The sequence below is a fragment of the Lagenorhynchus albirostris genome, chromosome 1 (genome assembly GCF_949774975.1).
Source record: "Lagenorhynchus albirostris chromosome 1, mLagAlb1.1, whole genome shotgun sequence".
In the NCBI taxonomy this organism is placed as follows: Eukaryota; Metazoa; Chordata; class Mammalia; order Artiodactyla; family Delphinidae; genus Lagenorhynchus; species Lagenorhynchus albirostris.
This window is the reverse complement of record NC_083095.1, coordinates 46,106,725-46,129,878: the sequence shown is the minus strand read 5'-3', so window position 1 is coordinate 46,129,878 and position 23,154 is coordinate 46,106,725. Positions and strand designations below refer to the sequence as shown.

The following is a 23,154-nucleotide window of genomic DNA, read 5'->3' as shown; positions in this document are numbered from 1 at the left end:
CAAGGCCAAGTTCAGAGTTTCACACTCTGAAATCCTGGCACCGGTCCTGCGTTTGGCTGGTGCTGAGTTGAGACCCTGATGGCAGTAGGATTTTGGCATCTTCTAATGATGCCAGTCCTTGCCTAATCAGTGCTGCTGCATTTAAGAGCCACCTTGCCCTCTTATCTGGGAGCCTTTTAAGCTCCACTGGCAGTGAAGACTTTGCCAGTAGTTCAGCTCAGCTCAAGACAGGAGTTAGTAGACAAGACTCCAAAATGTCCTTTGTAAGCCCCTTTTAAGTGTGACCCCCTTCTCCTCTGGACAACTGCTGCTGGTGGTGTCAAGATGCAAAAGGATACCCTGAGGATTTGTTCAGTGAGTCTGGTAGTGGCCCTGGGATTGATGCTCTGAGGCGGGGCTTGGTTGCTCAATCATGAAACCCTGGCTATTGCCGTTCCAAATTTGGATTGCATTGCTGGTACCCGCATTCAGTCAGCGGCCGGGGAGTGTTAAACACAGGATGGACAGTGCATTTTGTAAACCTAAGAAGCACTTCCTGAATAGACATGTGAGCTAACAGTGATTACAATTTGAGAGTTATCTTTTAAGAAAGGGGTAGGAGGGTAGTTTTGTCATCAAACATCTAACTTTCTGAGTTTCTCCACTCTCTTCCTTAAACACAGTGACTGGAGCATTTTTATGGACACACTGGTAAACAAAAAAGGAAATAGCTGCTTCAGTCCACTCGTGGCCACTTGCTTGACTCAAATATTTTCTTTACTTGGTGTCATAATCAAAATGATTCAAATTCTGCAACTCTGTCTAAACTCTTCACTCACCACATGGGTAGAAATTCCACGGACAAACCTAAGGTCTAAGAAGCCTAAGGGTTAAGCACATATAGGTATAACTATAGATATGAAAAGGAATATAATTCAGGAAAGTAGAAGTGAACCCAATATACAGGAACCTTAGAAATGGCTGGGTTGATTCCACAGTCCCTCGAATTGGCTGAAACATCTGCTTCAGTGGTGTCAAGTTACTTCCATAGTTGGTGTCCTTGGTTTTGACAGAATGGAATGAGAGGATTTGGGCAGTTTCCTTTTAGGACTGATTGATTTGAAGTTCTACTTGTAACATTCTACTGATTTCTATAAAATGTATATATTGGCTTCTTGTCTAACTTATAAATAATGACAATGTAAAGTCAAACAGCAGTTTTCTAAAATAGATTTTCTACTGGATGACACCCAGTTTTGCCATTATAGAAACTGACAAAAGAGGACAAATGAAATGTACAAAAGATTAATGCAGCAATAAAAGTCTGCCAGAAACATTCTAATTTACTTCTTAAAAGCCTAAACGTTTAAGTGATAATGTGAAGGCAGAAACATACATCTTTGCTCTGCCCAAAGGCCGAGCCTTCTGTGGAGTCATAAGGGCTGACACCAGTGACAAGGACTCACATCATGGAAAAACCTCTCCAGGTGCTTTTCCCTGCGTCAGAACGTGTTCACTTCAATATGGTATGAAAATGAGACTGAACGGGGAGAAAGAGATTTGGCAGTGTGTATTTGTCAGCCCTGTTGGCATGTTCTTTGCGGCTCTGTCTTCTTCTGGAGTCTCCGTTTGTTTTGTTTTGTTGCATAGGCGAGTGTATACTTTCTCTTCAGAGAGCGGGTGGCTTCCTCCCTGGGCTTGTCGGGGAACACCCGGTCCGCCCCCTACGTCTTTGCTTTGTAGCATGCTCTTTCTTCTTCCCCCAGGATGAGGTGGAGTCTACAGCTGTTTGGGGGAATCATCTTCTGGTGTCCAGATGTTGTGAGCACTGGTTTTCCAAACTTTTGGACAAGAAGCAGAGCACAAGCATGCAGAGTTGAGGCATATAACCTTTCAGATTTGCTTTTAATCTATTCCCTGAAGCAATGAGACAGAGCATGTTAATTTTAACCGTAATAATTAATACTCCCTTCCCCCTCCAACCCCCGACACAAATCTGTTCTTGGCCATGAATGTGACTGGTGTTGTCTTTTTTTTGCATGATGTCACTGATTAAATACCCAAGTTTTGTTTTCTTTTAATGTATTCTTGCAGTACTATTAATCTTTTCTTCCCCAAAGATTCCCACCACAGGGCCTCAGATTACTGGTTGTGGCACCACAAAACCAACTAAAGAAGAGGAATCCAGGGTCTAATGTCGTTTCGCCACTGAGCCTTACTCAGAGATGTTGGCTTTTTTAAAAAGCAAACGCCTAGAATTATGCATAGATGTTAGTGGTGTTAGCAGAACTCTACTCTTTGAAAATGCAAAGCCTTTAGTCACAGTTCCTTAGATGCTCTGAAATCAGTGTTCTCAGAAGAAACTCTTGGGATGGCACCCGAAAGATGCCTGTTAAGCCTAAACTAAGGGAATGGACAGAAACACTCTCCCCAGTAACTTTGAAACAGTAGCCATAGCCATTTTATAGCTGGCAATGGCTTGAGCTTTTTCTCCTTCAAACTTGACAAGTATCAAAGCACCTCCTGCAGCAAAACTCTCAAATCGGTGTATTCAGCAAAGGTTCTACTGATACTTCTGAATGTCTTTTGGGAGTAGGTCTAAAAAATACTGTTAAAGTACACCATTAACAACACGTAAGTAGAATATTCCCCGTGCTCTTTCATAGCCTGTTGACACACGTAACATGTATCACCCGAGTAGGGAATTGACCTGGACCTTTTCATTCGGGAAAGAAATTCTAAGTTAATATTTAAAAAATAATATGCAAATGTTTGATTTCCTCATTCTACTTTTTAAAATCCCTAAATTAGAATGAGTTGTTTTTGTAAAGTTTAGTCAGACTAGCAATTAGATTGAGTTCTGTCACATGAGCGTCTAGAATTTGAAAAATTAACAAAGCATTAAGTTTTTCTGTGAAGGCCAACTTCTTGAATTAGAAATGGAGAGACTGGCTTAAGAAGAAAGAAGAGTGAAATTGCAAATCGTGTCTATGTGGCTGAACTCATGAGGGCCCGATTAGGTTGCAGAGCCCAACCTTGGGTTGAGAAGACAGGTTATTGGGTCTGATGAAAGAGAATGACATTAGGAGTATGGGTGTACTTAATGCCCTTATTCAAAAGGAAATCAGCTTCAGCAGTCTAGATTTTAGACTCCAGGGCAAAATGCTGAGCCTGGAGATAGGTGGAAACTCACAGTGGTAGCAATGAGACCTGGTGGTGGAGTGAACTTGAGGAGGTAGTATAATTGTGAAAGGCACCAGAGGACTTTAAGCATACGAGTTCCCGAGGCCACTAGGTGCCCGTGGAACTCAGCAAACACAGCAGAGAATAGCAGTCATCTCTGTCATTTATTGAGTTTGGGCCTCAGTTTTTAACAAAAAACTGGGATCCCTGTAAAACAATAATTGTACTTCAAATCTGATGATGAAAAAATGACAAAAAGAGCTATGAATTCAGCAAATATAAATGAATTTATATTTTATTAATTTGAATACTCTCTACATACGTATAAAAACCATGTATAGCACAGCGTCTCATCTACTAACCGGTACACGTAGGGATTCCCAGGTCCTTCCACTACCCAGGAGCCCCCAGCCCACAACATAGGGATTATTGGATTACATTGCCTTTCAGGGCCTTGCAGCTCTGAAATGTTATTAATCTATGCTCATAATACTAATTTTAAAGCATTACTTGCATTCACTGTATAAAGTTAAGGAGAACAGAGAAGTATGCAATGTATCTTCGAAAGATCTCCATTACCGTTTGTTAGGATAAAGTTTCAGTGTAAGAGTTGAGCTTCAGTCGTCCGAACTGTTTGTGTATGAGGATCACTTCACTTGACAGTGGGGTACAATTCTTAACCTAACAGTGGACCAAGGAAAAGCTGGGCCCGTATCCCAAACCTTCCTCTTTCCACAAACCCCATTATTTGTCATATTAGAAGGCAGGAGAAGTAGTTATACCTAATTTTCTTAAAAGAGTCTATCTTGAAAAGTCTTTTCCTGAACCTTATTTCAGTAGCTAAAAATCAAGGCAAAGTTAAGTTTGGTCAAAGGAAAGGGGAAAGAAATCTGATTTCCAGGCTTTCAAGAAAAGACTTAAAAGAACAGAACCCAGTGCCAGGTATCGTATTTTCCCCTAAAAATGTGTTGAAAGTAGTCTCATGAAAGATGCTTGGAGATGAAAAAGAAATCATAAGGTTAAAGGAGGTCAGAGACGGTGGCTGGCCCCGAATGGTATGACAGAGTTTATTGCCGGATTATAAGACCCTCTGTCCTCACATCATACTGCTCCACTGCTGAAGCAAGATTATTTTTAGCTGCTTTTCCCATATTTCAACTAGACTTGCCCAATATTTATTATTTATTTTTAGTTCACTTGAAGTTATAAATGTTCCAACTATTATAGTACTCTACTGTCATGTGTACACATACATACATATATTTGTGTACATACCTGAGATTTCCTATTCCTAAAAATATAAGCGATACGGGCTCTATACTCTACACAGTATTAAGTTCTAGCTTCAGTTTTTTCAAGAGCAAGAGTCACAATTTTGCCCCCCTGGGCAATCGTTAGAATGAATCCCCCCTGAAATATGCCGTCCCTCCAACGCTCATTATTATAAAGTCACAAAATTCAGGACCTCTGTTCAGCTGGAACTTGCCAACTTCTCATCAATAGTGAGATTTTTTTTGCAAGGTGTGCTTAATTCTGCATCATTTGAATATTACTCTGGGGCAGCTTAAGTCTGAATGGAGCGCTGCTGTTGTCTGGCCTGCAGCAGTCAGCAAGCGAGAACATTCAGAAGGTCTGCCTCTAGCTAGAGTTATGCTGGGGCAGCGAACACAGTGTGAAGAGCTTCTCAGAAGCCTCACTTCACTGCTCTCCCCTCCCTACTCAGAGGGAAAGGAATTTTATTTATTTATTTTTGCCTGAATATCCATTCTTCCTCTATTTACCACCACTTCAGATGAGTTCTTTTGGTTGAAAAGAAAAAGAAGCCATGGGACAGCCATCCACCCTTTGCCCCGGGCCACCTCATTCGTTCCACCGCTGTGTGGCCTGTTTTCTCACACTCTTTCTGTCCATGGCGTTTATTCTTTCCTCTGCTATTTTATGCCAAACAAAGTACTCCAGCACCTGACGTAATACCAAATTCGGCTCCGCGGTCACCATTACCTCTACCTGAAGATTTGTCTTCACGCCAAAGTGGCCTTGTTGGCAGGTGACCTGTCACCTGCTCCGGTCCCTTCCCACAGGAAGGTGAGCCCGTATTGCCTCCAGGCCTCAGTTCCCTTTGGAGAAATGAGGTGTTTGCCCCGCACAACTTGGCTTTCATGTAGGTGTGGGCCCCGCTGGCTCTCAATCCACCGGCCCTCTCTGCAAACCAAACCAGAAGCTTAACGAGAGGCATTGTGCTTGGTTGCCATGGCAGGTTCGCTCCTAAGGGGACGTTTCTGAGTTTGGTGCCAGCTTTGGGAATCTCTATGATACAGACAGGGTGGGGCCTTAGGTAGAAAGTCCCTGGGAAAAGGTCCTGGTACCTCAGGTATAATTGACTTTTATTGGAGACAGAGACCAACCAAGTTTGTGCCGTAATCCCTGTAGCTTCGGCCAAGCTCAGGGATACATGAAGAAATGGATGTAGGTTTCTACGAACAAATCCCTATAAGTCCTGGGAAGTTAGGTAAACATTTAGTAGATTCCTTGGACACTGACAGCCTCCCCAAGGACACCCATCGGTGGGGAGGTAGCATGGATTTTAAGAAAACTTTCGGTGGAAAGAAGCAAATTGGCTTCATCTAATAACAGAATTCAGCTGCTACCTGTGTGTGGTATTGTTCTCCACATCCAAAAACGGGGACTCTCTTAGCAGTGTTACCACTCATGGTTATGGATTCAGTTATAGCCTCTAACCAGGTGGAATGCTCAGGGTTCCAGCAGCTCTGAGCTGTGTGTCTCTCTTTGGCAAGGCCTGTTTTTATGGTTTCGGGCTCACTCTAATCCTGGCTGTGAAGAGGAGCCCCCGTTTCCACTCTGGGCACACCTGGCTGGCACCGTTCAGAGCATCTACCAGATATTCTGAAATGGTTGCAGAGGTACCAGGAAGCAAAGACATCTAAGCTGGAAAGTCCCAGCACTTGGGGCAGCCCTGAACAAGTCTGCCCAATTTTGTATAAATACTTAGACAGGCATGAAATGAATTTTCTGGATGTCTGGCTTTTCTTCCTATTGGCTTCTCTCTTCATTTTTGCTGCTGCTTCCTTTTTCTTTTTCTGCTTTTTCTTTTTTCTTTTTCTTTTTCTCTTGCTAATTCGGATCCAACCAGGTAGCAATGCATTTTCCAGGGAGCCTTTTTAAATAGTTTCTTCCATAGTCTATTTAGTGGAAATGCAAGCTGTTTCAGCCTGTTAGGATCCAAAAAAATTTTTAACACTGTTCCCTTTGCATATTTTGAAGTTAGATGATAATTCCTTGCCTTTGATAGAATCGACCCAAATTAGAAATATTTCTCAGGTTACAGATACTAAACTCGGCAGCTCCCTTTTTCCCTCCCTTTTTTGTTAATAAGGAAGTTTCTAGCCCTTCTGATTGTCCCTCTTGCACACACAAGACTGCCCTTCTGGCCACATGAAGCCAAACGGAAACACTGACAGCAGAGGTGTGAGCCCCATGGCTCTCAGGGCCTGGTTAATGCCAGCTGACCAGGAGCAGCCTGCCCTCACCTCTACTGCCCCAAACACACTTTTTGCAAACACTCAGACTTTTGGCCCTGGTCTTTATCTTTTTAAGTGGGCGGCAAGGGAGCCTGCTGTTCAGGTCTCTATGTGGGTGCTGCCGCCCCAGAATGCGGTTTAACAGAAAGCAGAACTTCTTACGTTGGGATGTCAGGTCTGCTGACTGAAAAACGCACAAAGATGAACGCCAGCAAAGCATTGCTAGTCCGTACTTGGGAGAGTAAATACCTCATCGGAGGGGATAGAGCCTGAGATGGAACTTAATGGCTTCCCTGAAAAATGTTTAAAAATGCATGTGGCTCAGTTCCATGTTAACACTGCAGCAGTCAAAATAAACTGGACCTGTCAGTAGCCAGCGCAGAGAGAAAGTTATGAATAGACTTATTTTGTAAGGTTGTCACTTTACACGCCCAGAAAAACCAACCAAGGGTAACGTCGGCTCCCTCGGCGTTGATTTTGGTTAAATCCCTCCCTTGAATGACCTCAATTTAATTTGGCTAGTTATATGTGAGTTGTTGCTTTTTCCTGGTTTTCTGGAAAAGAAATTAAAAACGGGGGCTACACAGATGTTGCCCACTGCACGGAAGGGCTGAGCACGCTGGTAGAAACCATTCCCGGATTACTGAGAGCACCCCCCTGGCTTCTGAATGAACGCCTTGTTACCTGGAAGTGTTTTCAATATAAAGTTTGGCAATTAACCTGCGAAGCCAAGAGAAAGAATCGGCCCTTTCACGCACAGCTGCTGTGTCCCGTACCCCTGGTAGTGTTGGGCCCCTCGCTGAGCCTGCACCCCCTTCAGAGGTGATGGTTCCCCCGATTCCTGGTTGGAAGGACTAGTCCACTTCGTCTAGCTCAGCCCAGCAAAGATCCCCAACGATGATGACCGGCCTGCCTGCCCTTCCAGAAGTCCACCCTTAACGACATGGGTAATGTCGGGTTTTGTGTGTTTCCTCCCCTGCAAACAAATTATCCAGGACATGTTCTTTTCAGTCTTGGCAGATGGCCACTTAGCCAGGCTGTCAAGCCTCACCTGATTTATGTAGTAGCCCACTACTCCAAATCCTGATTTCTAGAGTTGGGACTAAACCCAGATCCCAACCCACAAAAGCACAGGTCTGGGCACTATAGATGTAGCCTCCCTGGAGAAGCCCAACCCACCCAGAGGTACAGACAGCATCCTTTTCAATCACCCCGAAGGGAAGGGCCACCCCATGCCCACTGATGCAGTAATAAGACAGCGCCATCTCTCAGGGTGAAGAGGTACTGTGGGTTCTTCTGCGGCCCAGGCTAAAGGGGGGGGAATAACCTATTTCATTTTATTTTTTTTTTTCCAGTTCTCTCAGGCCAGGCACACCACAGCCCTTTGAAACGATCTGTGTCCCTTACCCCACCCATGAATGTGCCAAACCAGCCTCTAGGACATGGATGGATGTCTCATGAGGACTTACGAGCTAGAGGACCCCAGTGCCTCCCATCCGATCATGCCCCCCTGTCACCACAAAGCAGTGTAGCCTCTTCAGGAAGTGGTGGGAGTGAACACTTAGAAGATCAGACCACTGCTCGTAACACATTCCAAGAAGAAGGTAGTGGTATGAAAGGTGAGTGACTACCACTGGCAACAGAGTCCATCCCTTTATTTGGAATCAGGAGGGTGAGAAGAGAGGTAGGCAGTGAGGAGGAAGGAGCCCGCCCCTCCCCAGGCTGATGGAGTTGACCGTGGAGGAAAGGGCTCGGATTCCCCTTCCAGGGCTTCTTACCAAAACCTGGGAAGAGCAAGAGAGGTCAACACCCTCTTTTTTTTTTTTTTTTTGAATGCAGTGACTTGCAGACAATTAAATGTGTCACAGCTGGCGGTGATAGCATCTACTGTTTGCACGTACGTTCCTGGTCTGCCCTGTTTGTAAAGACGCTGAGCTGCTCCAGCCTTCTACCTCACTGCTTTGGCCAGGGAACCGTCAATAATTTAGCAAAACAAACCGCAGGATCTTTTTTCAAATCTCTCTCAGTGTACAATCGTAGTGTTGCTTTCTTTCCTCTCTGCCTTTTCCTTTGATATCCAAAGAAGCTTGCAAACCCTTTTTCTCTGCATCTGTTTAAGGGACATGAAAAAAATACCACTGAGACTCTCTGACAGTGTTTTAAGCCTGAGAGCAGATTTGCATACAGGTGATAAAGGCCTTTTGTGCAGCATAAATAAATGTTCCTACACTGTCCTGTAAATCTCTCCTCTTCTAAAGATATTCATCGGGAGATAGAGATTTCCAAATTACCCATGGTAGGTTCAGAGAGGATATGCACATTCTGTATTTTTAGATGCAAGTTGTTCAAGGGCTGGGAAGCCCTTAGGGAAAGATGCTCATCAGAGACACATTAATAACAATTTTAGATGGAGAAACAAGAGCTAGTCGTGCTCCTGGGACTACGATGCTGAGGGGAGGCTCTGAGGGTGCCCTCGTTGCTGGCATGCATAGTCCTGAGGTTGTGCTGTTTCTGATCGTACCCTTGAGAAGAACTAGTGTTGACATAGGAGGCTGTGTACTGAGTTTCCTCCCCACCACAGAAGCGTGGCACAGGGAGATGCCCGCCATTGCCCAGGTGCTGGTTGTAAGTGAGCGCCAGGCTGAAAACTGGAGCTTGCCCACCAGGGGACATGAATCGGACACAAAGACACTTCCCTGGAGCATTCCTCCCTCCCAGCTGCTCAGGCCAGCATCCTCCCATCCCACCACCATCTGTGGTGGATACTGTGCTGAGTGCCCAGAGCGGGTGGGACATATCTTGATGTTCTCCTCTCTCTGGTGATAACAAATGGGTCATTAAAGGTGTTTAACAGGCAGCAAAAGCAGTGGCTCCTTTTGGCACGGCCGGGATGTGTGTCCTCTCTTCTTTCTCTTTCACAGTTCTCGGGGAAATGTGTCATAATTTTGGAGACCTACCAAAACCCATTTTGGAGTTTATGCTACATGGTTCTGTGTTCAAGCAGCTGAGCCCCGGGGGATGAGTAGCAGGGGAGGCTCAGCCATGCTTGGCCCAAGACGGGCAGAAGCCATGGTTACTCAGGACTAGCTTCTTGCCGGGCGAAGTGGAGCATCTGGACAAGTGGAGTGTCTGGATAGATGGTTTCCAAGAAAGCTACGTGTGGTTCTAATTGGTAACTGTGGGAAGGAGGCCTGGCCTTTACGTTGAAGGGCTTGGAGGGTCTTGCAGGAAGCCTGTTGTTCTCCAGGACACAGGCCTCGCCCAGAGGCATGCTGGGTCTGCTGTCTGCTTATAGGAGCTTCGTTATCTTCTCTTTCTTTTGTCCTTTTGCTTTCTCTTCTTGGTTTTCTTTCTTTGTTTTTGGTTGTGAAGCCCTTTGTATACCTTAGACATTCTCCCAAAGCAGGTAAATGTTTGTTCATTGCATGCTGGCCTTTTGAGGTGAGAAATGAGTAACGAGAGCAGGCTTTTAAAGAGAAATGAATGAGAGAAAAATGGAATAAATGTCCTATCTCTGTTTTAGAATCAAAGCCGAAATGTTCCAAAGTTCAAGGAACATCCCATCTATCCGCTTCTTCGATTCCTTCTTTTAGAATTGGTGAGAATTGTCCCCTCAGAGCTTCTTCGATCGGAAAATGATGCAGATAAGATCTGATAGCCAAGATTTTCTGTATAGGCCCAAGGCATGTGATCAGAAAACAGGCTCTTTGGTGACAGGACTAAACAGAGGACCCTCTTCTGTGTATATCCAGCTTCTGCTGACCTATTGAATGGTCCTTCTCCCAACGTATACAGTCCTTAGTGAATGAAATGGCAAAACCTATTAGAAGGAAGGAACATGATAGACGATGAGGGTTCTATGTGTGGGAAAAGTATATTTGCAGTTCAGCTGGTAGGTCAAGCCGTAGGAACATCCACACCTGAAAACAGCATCATTCCAGAGTGTTGGGGCCAGTGTTTATGCCACACGAATGCCCCTCCCCCGCTGCACCTGGCAACAGCTTCCCTCGAAGGCCACCCCTGAGGACTCCCACCATCAAGCGCTGCTCAGGATGGCCTCCCAGGAGAGCACAGAAACAGCCCTTAACAAGCCTGTCCTAAGAGTGTGTCATACGATTCCCCTGTCCAAGAGCAGGCACCGGTTTAAATTTCCAAATTAATTTGTATTTTTCTGAGAAATGAAATCTGAAATCAAATGAAGTGCTTTTAAAGAGCGCTAGCTCTTCCTCTTGGATCCATGTCTCTTCCTTTCAGTGACCTGGCCCTTTGGCAGGAGTGTCAGCCTTTTAAAGCTACTTTCTGGTCCACTTCAGGATGCCATCATCTAATTGCTATTTTCCTACTTTTTAGACACCCAGTTTACGAGAACAACAAGGAATCTGTAGTAGAATTTGGAGGAGTTCCAAATCTCCAGGGGACGCATGTCAGCCCTCACCCCACACCTTGGGAAAAGAATAAAAATTCCCGTAATTGAGCTTAATTTAGTGTGAATTCATCTTTCTTGACAGCAGCTGTGCGTACTTTGCCGAAACGCTGTGTTCATCCGAGGCTTCCTTTTCATCCAGACAGATGAGCCAGGTTTGGCTACACATCGTCCCTTAGGAATGTGCCTCTTGGGTCCAGAGTGGGAAATAAAGCTCACAGCCCAGCATTCTTGCCCTTTTTTTTTTTTTCACAAACATCCATCTCTCCCTCTTTTCATCTTGGTGTCAGCGTTCCCTGCCAGGGATTGTCACTAAGTTCCCTCCCAAGTAGACCAGCTCCTGCTCTCAGAGGATTAACATCATCTGCCTGCTTTGCTGTGTTTTTCCTTTTATAGTAAACACACATCCTGAAGGTTTAAGTCAGCTCTGAAGCACTGATTGGATGTCCCTGGCAGTAGGGATCTCGAACTAATATCTCAGGCTCAGGGAAGCGTGGGATCAGCTACTCAACTAGAAATTAATGAACAGAAGTGGGACACTGAATGGTAATATGGAAGTTTCCCCTTCAACATGCCCTGTGGAGGCTACCGGTTACACACGTTTGGACTGAATAGACTGATTGCAGTTTCTGAATTCAGTGGTCCTTCTTCCTTGCAAAAGCTTCACTGTGACTTATCCCAGGGGAAGGATTCTCGATTCTAAGTTGACACTCAGTCCTATTCTTCTCCCCTCCATATCACATGAGTAGAATGTGCTCTCTTGCCCCTTCGCTCATACAAAGCCTCCAGGTGGCCAAGAGGGAAAAAAATGACATTCCCATAAATTCCTGAAAGGAAAAGAAAATAGAGAACAGAATTTCATTGGTGGGAGAAGTACATTTGCCCCTCCTGTTAGCATCACGTCTTCAGAAATTTTGTATAAACCCAACACCTAAAGACTTATCCGAAGGCAAGGGCTGTTCGTGAGTGATATGGCTGTTCTATGGGAACAGAGACGAGGGAAGAAAGACTGATTAACAGGTTTCATTTTTGTCCTCAGCAAGTCAGCTGCCTTTCTTGAGCACTTGCTGAGAGAGGCTTTGGACTGGTTATTGGGGAGACAGAGGTGAAGGAGATGGTCCCTGCCTCAAGGGACTCACTATCATGCGAGCCACAAACAGAGACCTGATGCATGTGCACATCTGTGAAAATACCTTGTCTCAGAGACTTGCCCTGGGTCGAGGCAGGCAGCAAGGAGGGCCCTAGTTCAAAGTGGAGGGGAGTCAAGGAAAGTTCCTGGAGGGGGAGAGGCCTGGAGCTTCAGCTCAGAGCAGGATTACAGATTAGCCAAATATATAAGGTGAGGGAAGGGCATTCTATGCAGAGGGAATGTTATTCGTGAAAGCATGGTTATGAGACAGCTTGACCAAGTGCATCATCCGATGGCTTGTGTGTTAGGGGCACGTGGGAACAGGGTCTGGAGAGGGACGAGCCGGATGCTAGGCATTGCAAAAGATTGGAGCTTTTATCCTGACATGGAAGGAATTTAGCAGCAGAATGACCTGCTTAGATTTACATATCAGAAATAGGACCTGAACGGAAGAGTGGGAGACATACCAAAGTAGGGGAGGGGCAGGGGATTCTGGATTTGGAGGCCAGCTGGGCGGTGGGCGATGTTTCAGTACCTGAGGAGGAAAATGAATTTGGACCAAGCCGGACAAAGGAGACAAGGTAGTGTGTTCGTGGGGTCTTCGTAAGATAGACCTGAGAGAGCTCTGAATTGAATTGCACTGATTGAATGTAGACAGGGATGGAGCATGAGGAATTCAGGACGATGCCCAGCTTTTTGCCTGGGACATCTGGGTAGCCCATGATGTCATCGACAGCAAAGAGTAAATCGGAAAAGAAACAGACTGGGAGGACAGCGTGCGGCAGGCTGAGTGCGGGCACCTGTAGAAGATTCCAGTGGAGGCGCGCCAGCCAGGCCCACAGTGCACCATGCTCTCCCCTGGCTCAGCCTCCCCAGCATTCTGCCTCCCTGTGGTGAAGTTCATGTGGGGAATTCACTAGACTTCTGGCTAGTAAGGCCCATAGATTTAGTCTCCTAAGACTGAGAAGCTCCATGATTTTCTCATTGCAGTTGTCGGTGTGAGAGGGGTAGAGATGGGGCGTGGGGTCTGTTTCTCTTGAGATGAGCTTCCACCTCACCATCATGAATTAACATTGGATAGTATACTTATGAGGTATGGAACTATGTTAGTATAAAAATATAGGGGTAATTTAAACTTACGTTGCTTGCATATAGACATGATAAAGGTAAAAAAGAAACCTTTGGGTCCAGTGACCTTGATAGAAACATAGCGATTAAGAGCGGAGGGAACCATGAAAATAGGCTCAGGTTTTCTTTTCTAAAGAATCTTTCTTAGATGAAACTTACGTAAACTTTTTTCCTCCATAGCAAAGGAAATATATTGCCTATTCTGAAATAGCTGGTTTGGGCTTTTGAGTTGTAGACCTTTGAACTTCTGCCTGTCTTAGAATGAGATGAGGGAAAAAAAATATTGAGAAGTGTTATTTTTGTAAGACAATGGAACCCATCAGAAACCTTTGTAAGAAAGGTTGTGAATACAGCATTTCTGAGGGTCGTAAGGGTGTGAATGATGGAAAGGGAGTGACACAGCCCCTTGTGTGGCTGGGACACTTTTCAGCATGGCTGTCATGGGAACAAGTTCCTATTTTCTGAATGCTGACTTTCTAGATGCTGTCTCGAATTCATCTAACTTAAAGGCCAGGATTTAGTAAACTTACTTCACTTTCTTTATTCCCAAATGCCAACATACGACCTGTGTGGATAGGTCCTAATGGGCTCAGACCTGTGCTCCCTCTTTTCAGATAGGCTGAGAGGCCCTGATATCTTTGAAAAGTAAATCCCCAGGATTCCCCCAAATTCTAAAGGTCGTGAGACTTACAGCTGCTATTTCTTACAAAGTGTGTGTCTTCAGCTAAAGTGCTTTAAGGACAGCTGTCAATGTGGAGCCCAGCTGCTGTTGACGCAAAGCAGGCTAAGAGTAGAACAGCACTTACGGGTGTCATAGCCGATGGAAACTGGGAGAAATTTAGTCCTTCTGTTTGTATCAAACACTTCACAGAGGGTATTTTACCCAAACTCGACCATCTCTGTGCCTTCCAAGACCCACACATGCTCCCCACAAGCGTGGAAGCCGGAGGCCACCATGGACACGTCCCAGGATGGCGGAGCCTGCTCCAGCCCCACAGGGACCCGAGACCAAGGCACCTTCTTTCTTTTGCTCAGAGGCTGGTACAGAATGGGGCTGTTCATTCCGCTCTGGCCAAAAATAGGCTTCAATTATCTTAATGGTGCTGCTAGACTTCTTCATTTTTGAAAGACATGTTTTCCTTCTTTGCTTCAACCCTGAAGAGTTAGTCCCTTCTTGCTCCTACGTTGGCTCTTCTCCCTCCAAGACCAAGGATGCAGTCGTGTCTTGGAGAGAGAGAGGGAGTTGTTTGAGATTAGCCTGGCTCTCCGTGGCGAATGGGAGTTGCTCTTCCATTTGCAGGTACCAGGACCACCACAGTGAAGCCTCTTGTGGAAAAGGCGGCTGTTCGTGGTTCTGTCTTCCAGGGATGCCTTACTCCCTACCCGTTACATCGTTCCCCATATTGAGCTCTTCTGCAGTATTGGTTCCATCTTTCTCTCGTGTGGGGCCTCCTTGTTTGGGGGGCAGGTGCTGCATGGCCTGTTGACCTGAATGATATTTGCAGCGGTTCCAGCAGCAGGCATTTGAGCAAAGCAGCCCAAGTTCTAACTGGAGCCCAGCTTCTGTATGAGCTGTAATATGCACCACGAAGCCTCTCGGGGGCTGATTTATCCGAACTCTAAAAGGTAAATAGAAAGCGTAATTGGAAATTTGACCCACTGGTAAAGACCAACAGGTGGACATACCAGCGTATAAAACATGGGTGAAGCACTATTATCAAAAACGCCCATGAGACGATAAACCACCGTGGACCACAGCAAGATGTAGAGGAGCTTCATAAGGATGGACACTGTGGCATGGGAGCCCACTGTCCACACAGGGATGGTGCTGCTTTCTCCCAAGAAACTTCCTACCCTTTGCCCTTGTCAGTTTCCTTCATGGGCTTCTCTTCCCTCACCTTCCCCTAAAAGCCTGGTGCTCCCAGGGCTCCACCTTGGCTCTCCCCTCTTCCCTGAGTAATCTCACCCACTTCCGTGGCTAAAACAACTACCATGTGCTACTGACAAGGAAAGTGTTTCTCCAGCTCAGCCCCCTCTTCAGAGGTCTTGACCAGTTGACTTCTCCACCTGGATGGCTCAAAGATGATGACACTCAGCTGACCTAAAGTGGAGTTCACCATCTCTCTCCTCTCACCCCAAATCTGATGCTCCCCTGTACTTTCCTACCAAACCTACTCAGAGGAACCATTTTAGGCTCCTTTCTCTCCCTTATTCCCTGTACTTCCTTAATCTTCAAGTGCTGTGGATTTACATACTTTCCTTCTCCTCTGCCACTGCCCTCCTGAGCTTGGATTCATCTCCTGGCCTCCACTCCCGCTTCATCCAGACCAGCCTTTACATCGACAGCCATCATCATTCTTACATACTCATCTGATTGTGCCTCTACTGCTCAGATTTCAACAGTTTCTCATCACCCAAGCCAAGGTTGACTCTCCTTGGTTCGGCGTTAGAAATCCCAATCATCTGACCCTTGCCTATTTGTCCCGTCTTATGTCTAAGCTCTTCTCTAGAATTCACCCAAGCTTTGCTTGGCCTGGAATGCTCTCTTGCATCTTTGCTTTGCTTATGCACTGCTCCTGCTTCCTGAGACGGCTTCCTCATTATGATCTGCCCAGTGACTCCCGGACCAATGCTACTGTGACGCTATCCCACTCCCCAAGGCAAACCCAAATGCCCATTGTTCTGTGCCCATCCCCCCCCCGCCCCCCCGCAGAACTTTGAGTAGACTTAGCACTTGTCCTGCAGCTTTTATCATTTTTTTGTGAGTTACCTGTTTTTTTGTATTAAAAATTCCTTGATGGCAGGGACATGCCTAGCCCCCATAATAGGCATTCAACAAATGTTGAGTCAGCAAATACCAGGATTCCCACACTTGGCAAGGAAGTCAGTCCCAGCATGTAGTAAAATCATCTTTATCTTTCTCACTCTGCATAAGAGAATAACTTTCTAGTCTGAGACCTCCATTGGCATATCCGTCAGAAACAGCCCAGATGAAGTTAAATGGCTGTGTACCAGCCAGAGGCAGGAGCCCAGGCGGCATGCATGCTTTCAATCACGTATCAGCCACTCCAGGAAACACCCCTGTTGGTCTGTGTCTTCCAACCATAGGCCTGAGGTTATGTTAGCTGGTTCTCAGCTTTGCATCCAACCAAGTAGTATCTGGACCATGGGAAAGGAACTGAGCTTTCAGTTAGAGTTTGTCCCTGGCGAACATCTTACAGAATCTAGCCTCCAAGTCATTGGAGTTCCTGGCTTCAGAGGAGTGAAATGGTCAAGGCACTCAGTTCTCTGGTGTGTTTCCCTCTTAATGGAGTTTTGTTTTAATCCCTGGCAAAGGAAGGTGCCTCACCGCCAACCAAGGGGTGAAAGGTTAGTAAACTACATTCTTAAGAACTGGGATTTCCTCTTCTCTGTTCATCAGTTCACGTTGCAGGAGGAGATGGCACATGGCACTGAGCTAGGAACTGACCCTCTAGGAGCAGGTTCAGCCTGCCTACCCAAAGCACATATGGCCAAGAAGAGCTTGCATTTCCCCAGAACATAGCCAGAAATAACTCTTCAGGAAGGCCTAACTCACCATGTTCTGAAGCTGTGTAGGAACCTTTTCTGGGGAAACGACTCCCAGTGACCTACATTTTGATTAAAGAGTGAGGCAGGCTCTTCATCCCTCTAACCAGGGAAATTCTAGTTGTCAAAATACTTTTATAGAAAGGAATGAGTACTGATTGGACTGAGACTTGCCAAGCCAAGATTTGCACCCCACTCTCCCCGACCCTTAAAACACCGTATTGTCACCTTGGCTTATAAAGCACCCAGTTTGCATCATGATTTAGGAGCTTGGGATTCTATTTGTTTTATCATCAGTGGATTTTGCATGATCAAGCTGTAGGGCACCCAGTGAAAATTTAGCCCATGAAGTTGCTGCATATTCTTTTATGACAGACTGTACCCAAGCGTGGCATTGGGTTACCCAGACTTCTCTGAATCACTATCACTGAGTTTTCTGAGCAGCTACTTGGGGCCTTTCAAAGATGTAAACAACAAACGTGAAACCTGGTGACAAAGCAGTAACATGTCAGTGGCCTAAAAGCCAGAGATATATCTATTTGCTGCTCGCTCTGTGGAAGTATTAGCATTGTTTTAACAGCAACAAAAGCATGACGGAGAATCAAGTCTGGTCGAATAGTTCCAGGATGTCACCAGAGGGAAGCAGATGTCCTGAACTCTTGATCCAACCACAACTTGAGTTGGGGAGGATGTGAGGATTGGTACTATGTGGCTGGGGAAGCCCTGTCTCTTGTGGTTAACAATGGTCCCAGAAGGACTCTCCACTTGTCGCAGTAGAATGAAGGGCCTGCAAGCACAGAGTCAAGTGACTTCTCGCCTGAGATGACTGAGTCTGTTCTTAAAATGCCATTGGCTATCCAATTCTGTTTCTCCAGAAATTCCTCCTCTTCGGTCTTCACATTACTGCAAATCAAGAAGTAACCTCACCAGGCCCACTCTCCCCTGCTATATCTTTGAGTTTCAGGTGATCATCCCATACCCACATTCCCTGAAACTAGGTTGGGTTCACGGGCCTGATATCAGAGTAGGCCAGGCCTCTTTAATCAGTCCCAGTTAGCTACTCTAAACATTAAAAAATGAGAAGTTTCCTACTTATTTTGTAGTGTTTGTGGATTCTGTCAGCACCTCAGAATAAAGCACTTAGCGGTAGATAGTATCTTGCAATCAACATGGTTAGTAATGGATAATAGTTCATAGAAAGCATGAATAACGTTTATCCAGTGCTTCAGCATTTCAAAGACTTTACAGTCACTGTTTATTCAGCCTTCCCACTGATGGGCTATTTGGTCCTCATTCTACAAAAAGTTGATACAATGTAGGAAAAATCTGGGAATCTGGCAACCTGTCTTTAGTCCCTATTTCACCACATACTTGCCCTGTGATCTAGATTTAATGACTTAATTTTGCCATCTGTAGAATGAGCTGGGGTGGGGGAAGATGATTCTAGAGGCTTCTCAAAGATCCTATCAGCTCAAAAACCCTGACTTTAGAGCATGGGCAAGTGCTTTGTTTTGGTTGTACTTAGCAAGGTAATAATTCTCCTGTGGATTTTCAATACAGTTACTGTTTAATTTTCCTAAATCTAGAATCCCAAATGTAGGAATTATTTCAGATGTGCTTTGGAATTCCCATTATCCCATAGTCTGGGCAATCTTTGGACCTTTCAAGTCCTGATTTGTGGTTGACATTTGAGGAGGAGGTCAAAGACACATCCAGATACATGACTTAGCTAGGGGAAATGGTCAGCAGACACACACACACACACACACACACACACACACACACACACACACACACACACACACACACACACACACACACACACACACACACACACACAGACTATGTGGTAGTTTTAGAGTGCAGGATGCCCTTATTCCCACTGGGGTATAGGAAGTCAGAAGAAAAATCAGGCTAAGAATGACAGCAGCTCCACCCATGGGGAAAGTGCTGCTGCCTGGATTTTTTCCTATCACTGTGGAAGTGGCAGAAACAGCATATGGGGATCTGCACTAAACCTAGAAAGAAATTATCTTGAGGATGAAGACTCATCATATGTAGTTGACGTTCTAAGTCATTTCTTTCGAAATCAAAAATGAAGTCGTCTGGCTAAAGCAGTGAATCCCTGACATTTTGGGGGCCATGAATCCCTTTGAGAATCTTATAGAAGCTGTGGATGACCCTCTGCCCAGAAAAGCACCCATATATTCACAAATTGGGATGACATTTTAGAGAATTGCTGTATGCTCTGAAGCCCACGGACCCCAAGTTAGCCACCCCCTGGTGTAAAGAGTAAGGGAGCCCAACAGTGGGAATATCAGAACTAGATCAAGGCTTCAAAGTCTGTAATTTGCTGACAAAATTAAACAAGTAGTAACATAAAGGTTTTTTTTTTTCTTTCGTTTTTTTCCCTCTGACCACCACCTTCTTTTCCTTTCTCTCTTCCCACATCTCTTGTCATCTCTTCTCTTTCCCTCTGAATTTCTCTCCCCATCTCCTGTGCATCTCGCACCACAGATGTCCCAGCCTGGTTAAAAAGCCTCCGCCTGCACAAGTATGCTGCGCTCTTCTCCCAGATGACCTACGAGGAGATGATGGCCCTCACTGAGTGCCAGCTGGAGGCTCAGGTATGTGCTTGGCTGGCTACCCCCGAGAAGGTAACCCGGGTGGAATCTGACGTTCAAGTCCAAGGCAGACCTTGTTTGAACCCGTACCTGTACCCACCTGGTAGCTTGCCTTGTTCTAGGACCTGCCAGGTGCTGGCCAGCATGCCATGGTGAGTAGGGCTGGGTTCTTGCCTTCAGGGTCCAGTAGGAGATGGGAAGACGAACAGGTAACCACAGAGTAAATGAGGGTGAGAAGGAGTGTTATGAAAAAGAAATAACCTGGGTGCACACTTCTGGGCTGCTAGGGGGGAATCAGAAGAAGTAACATTGACCAAGACCTCAAAGAGTCTGTGTCCCTGCTTTTGTTTTCCTGGGCCCCTCCCTCTGTCTGCCCAGCCAGGGCTGGTTTGGAGGATGACAGATTGGTTGTGTATTGTCCAGTCCAGTTATAAATCACCTGACTTCTAGTAGTTAGGAAGTAGAAGCATCAGCTCCTGTCTCAGACCTTCCCCAACACTTGTCCAAAAACACATTCAGACTGATCTTAGTTGGAATGGAGAAAGTTGTACAAAATATTTTCTTCTAAGCACCCTAAATAACATAGGACAGCCATCGAGCATGGGATTAACCCAGGTCTCAGATGTCAGTTCCCTCTGTGTGCTATAAAAGGACAAAGTTCCTCCTTCCCTCTGTGGGTACCGAAGCCCAGGCCAGTCAGCAGAGCCCCTGAAACTAAGCATGTTTCCTACCATGCTGTGCTCGGGCAAATAGATCTGACCAATGTCTTCCTTTCCCTTGTTTAAAATGCTATTTGCATGTTTCAAATTGACCTCAGTTTCCTTTGAGTGGTGATTTGAGAGAATTAATGGTCTGAATGGGCTAATAGTATTTCCCCTGCAGGAAGAGGAGATTATACCATTTGGGGCATGGCTGGTCTGGACGCGGACCTCCCAGCAGATCCTGGTTTCCCACTGCATATTCAGTATCCACAGTTAACCTCTGCAGGCCTGGCTGAATACCAGTATTGAGTTGTAAGACAAAGCCCAGAGTCACTGCACATTCTCAGAGAATGAAAGGCCCTAATTTCAACTTCCTAACACTTCTCCCACTGCTTTTTTATCTCGATCACTCCTTGAGATCCCCAGGACTGATGAGAACTTCTTCTAAGAGCATTCTTGTGTTTGGGTCAGAGTTGAGAAAAAAATCTCAGTCATCAGTTGTTCGACTTGAGAAAAAACAAGAAATAATTGACACAGAGGGCAAAGCCAGAGGCCAGCACAGACTTTTCAGAGTAAAAATTCACTTGAACCCAAAGTCAAGGCTAAACAGAAATATGCCCCCAGTGCTTTATCTTAAAGAGTGGGTTTAGACATGATTTGAGTCTTAATTTTCCTCAGTAAAGGCAATACCTCTGGTGTTCCCATCTTTAAGAGAAATTTGATGAATATTTGCGAGAGTCATCAGAAGTTTATATTAGAGACCTGATATGAGAAAGAACCTTCTATTTGGAAATTTGCAGTCTCTCTAGTCAACACATGTTTAACTGAATCCTTGGGCTCACCACTGATGCACAGTTAAGCAGATAAAATCCATAATCCTAACTGTGAATCCTAATCCTCTATCTGAAGTGATGACTGAAATATAGGTTTAAGTTCTCTATTCTCGTTTTCCTTATGGAGAACCAAGAGGGGCTGCAAACTGACAAAAACCAGCCTGTGTTGTCTGACAGCAGGTGAGAACTGCACTGGATTTCATGTCTCCTCGAGATGGGTAAAGATAGGAAAGCTTTGAGAAAGCAATGCGTATCTCTGTATGGGGTTGGAACCTTCAGGAAAACTGGAAGGGACCGAAATGATAAAACCTGGACACAAGGAGTGAGTGTATGACCTAAAAGTCATCTTTTAAGACTATGAAGAAATTTCATGCTGGATGGGATAATTGGCTATTTCTCGTTCTCCTAAAGGCCACAGCCAAAAGACACAGGCAAATATGTAGCCAGATGGAGTTAAAGTATTTAGTAAGAAGAGGTCGATGACAGTGGATATTGAGGAGTTACAATATTTAGTAAGAAGAGGTTGATGACAATGGATGTTGAAGAGAGAGACAAATGGATATTTACTAGTCTGCACACACGTGGGAACCAAGAAGACAGTAAAGTACTAAATAGCTTCCAAGAATCTCTAAGCTGAGGCTTAAAAATATGTTTTTAAATATAACTTTTACTTCATTACAGAATGTTACCAAAGGTGCAAGACACAAAATTGTCATCAGTATTCAGAAGCTCAAAGAGAGACAAAACCTCCTGAAGTCTTTGGAAAGGGTAAGTTATTACCGGGTGATGGGCCACTTCCACCTTCATCGTGGGAAAATGGGCCAAGGGAGATTCTCAGTTGAAAGTGTCATCGGCAGATCTTGTAGAGAGTATCATGCTGTTTCCTTACCCAAGTCAGAAAAACATGAAATGATTTTGAAGTGAAGTTTCCTGGTTATACATGCTTCTATGTAATTTAACCGCTGAAATGGACTTATTCCCTGCATCCAGGCATCCCACCACTGGCCCTCCCAGAGCTCTGCCTTTATACATTTGTAGAGATGAAGGAGTGTTCAGCCCACAATCAGAGGCTGCAATCTTGACACATGAGTGTAGCGAACATACAGATGTGCTTCATCCCTGCTGTCCACCCAGGGAAGGATCTTATTTTGAGAAAAGCTGCCCCCAGAGTGGCAAACACCAAGTAAACCCCAGGCTTCAACAGAGAGGATCAAAATCATTTGACAGACAGGCATGGTAGGCTCTCCAGAGAAAAATTTCAGACATTAACCTACCAGAATGGGTCCCTGTGACTCTGATAGGAACCATCTCAAAAGCGCACGGTGCTGAAAAAGAGTTTATTCCATTGTTAAAAGCAGTTTGTTCGCTGCTACCATCCCTTTTTGTGTGCTGCCTAAGCATGTTCTCTTCCTGTCATTGTATCTGGATGTCGCCACAGTAAGGATGTCATTTTTAGGGCTTGGTGACTTTATGAGTTCATCTAAGGTCCAAAAGAGAGCAGGCCTAGTGAGTCAGTGCTGCTAGGCCGCAGTGTGGAGATCCTTGTATACTGCTGTCGGGAGGCAGCAATGGGAGGCAGCTGGGAGTGGTGGGTGGGAAGGTACTGATATTTGCTGCCTTCAGAGCTTGGGTTGTAATCTCTTCCAGTAATCCCAGGGTGCCTTTGGAAGGGAGCAAAGTATTGAGGTAGGTGAGGCGAAAGCAAGTTTTGTAAGCACATAAACATTTTAATGTCCTGGGAATTTTTTTTTACCTTATTCACAAAGATGTGTGACAACATATAAAATTATGCTTAATGCATATCTTATAAAATATAAAGTAATATGTAGTTACAGAATATACATCTTTATAAGGAAGGTGGGTTTTTAAACCTCTGGATGGATAGATAGAGGCTACTCATAGGCACCTCCTTGATGAAAGGCCTGTTCTTAATTAAAGTGAATCACCAATGACAAGTAACCTATCCAAGTGAGCTTGAAGTTGTTGTTGTTGTTCTTAATTTTATATCAACTCCGCTACCAGGCAGTTTGCCTAACAGAGTGATTACT

At 45.1% G+C, this 23,154-nt stretch overlaps 1 protein-coding gene across 6 annotated transcripts in view; it reads left to right on the top strand.

Moving 5' to 3' along the window:
• The window catches only part of SAMD4A (sterile alpha motif domain containing 4A), a 242,842-nt gene that overhangs the window by 181,546 nt on the left and 38,142 nt on the right, over positions 1–23,154 (top strand). For 4 of the 6 annotated variants that reach the window (XM_060142360.1, XM_060142346.1, XM_060142345.1 and 1 more), the window contains 3 exons: positions 8,057–8,320; positions 19,466–19,575; positions 21,788–21,874. In XM_060142360.1, coding sequence (XP_059998343.1) covers positions 8,057–8,320; positions 19,466–19,575; positions 21,788–21,874 — 461 coding nt within the window. The remainder of the gene's footprint in view (positions 1–8,056; positions 8,321–19,465; positions 19,576–21,787; positions 21,875–23,154) is intronic. The other 2 variants (XM_060142375.1, XM_060142368.1) reach the window with 1 other exon arrangement.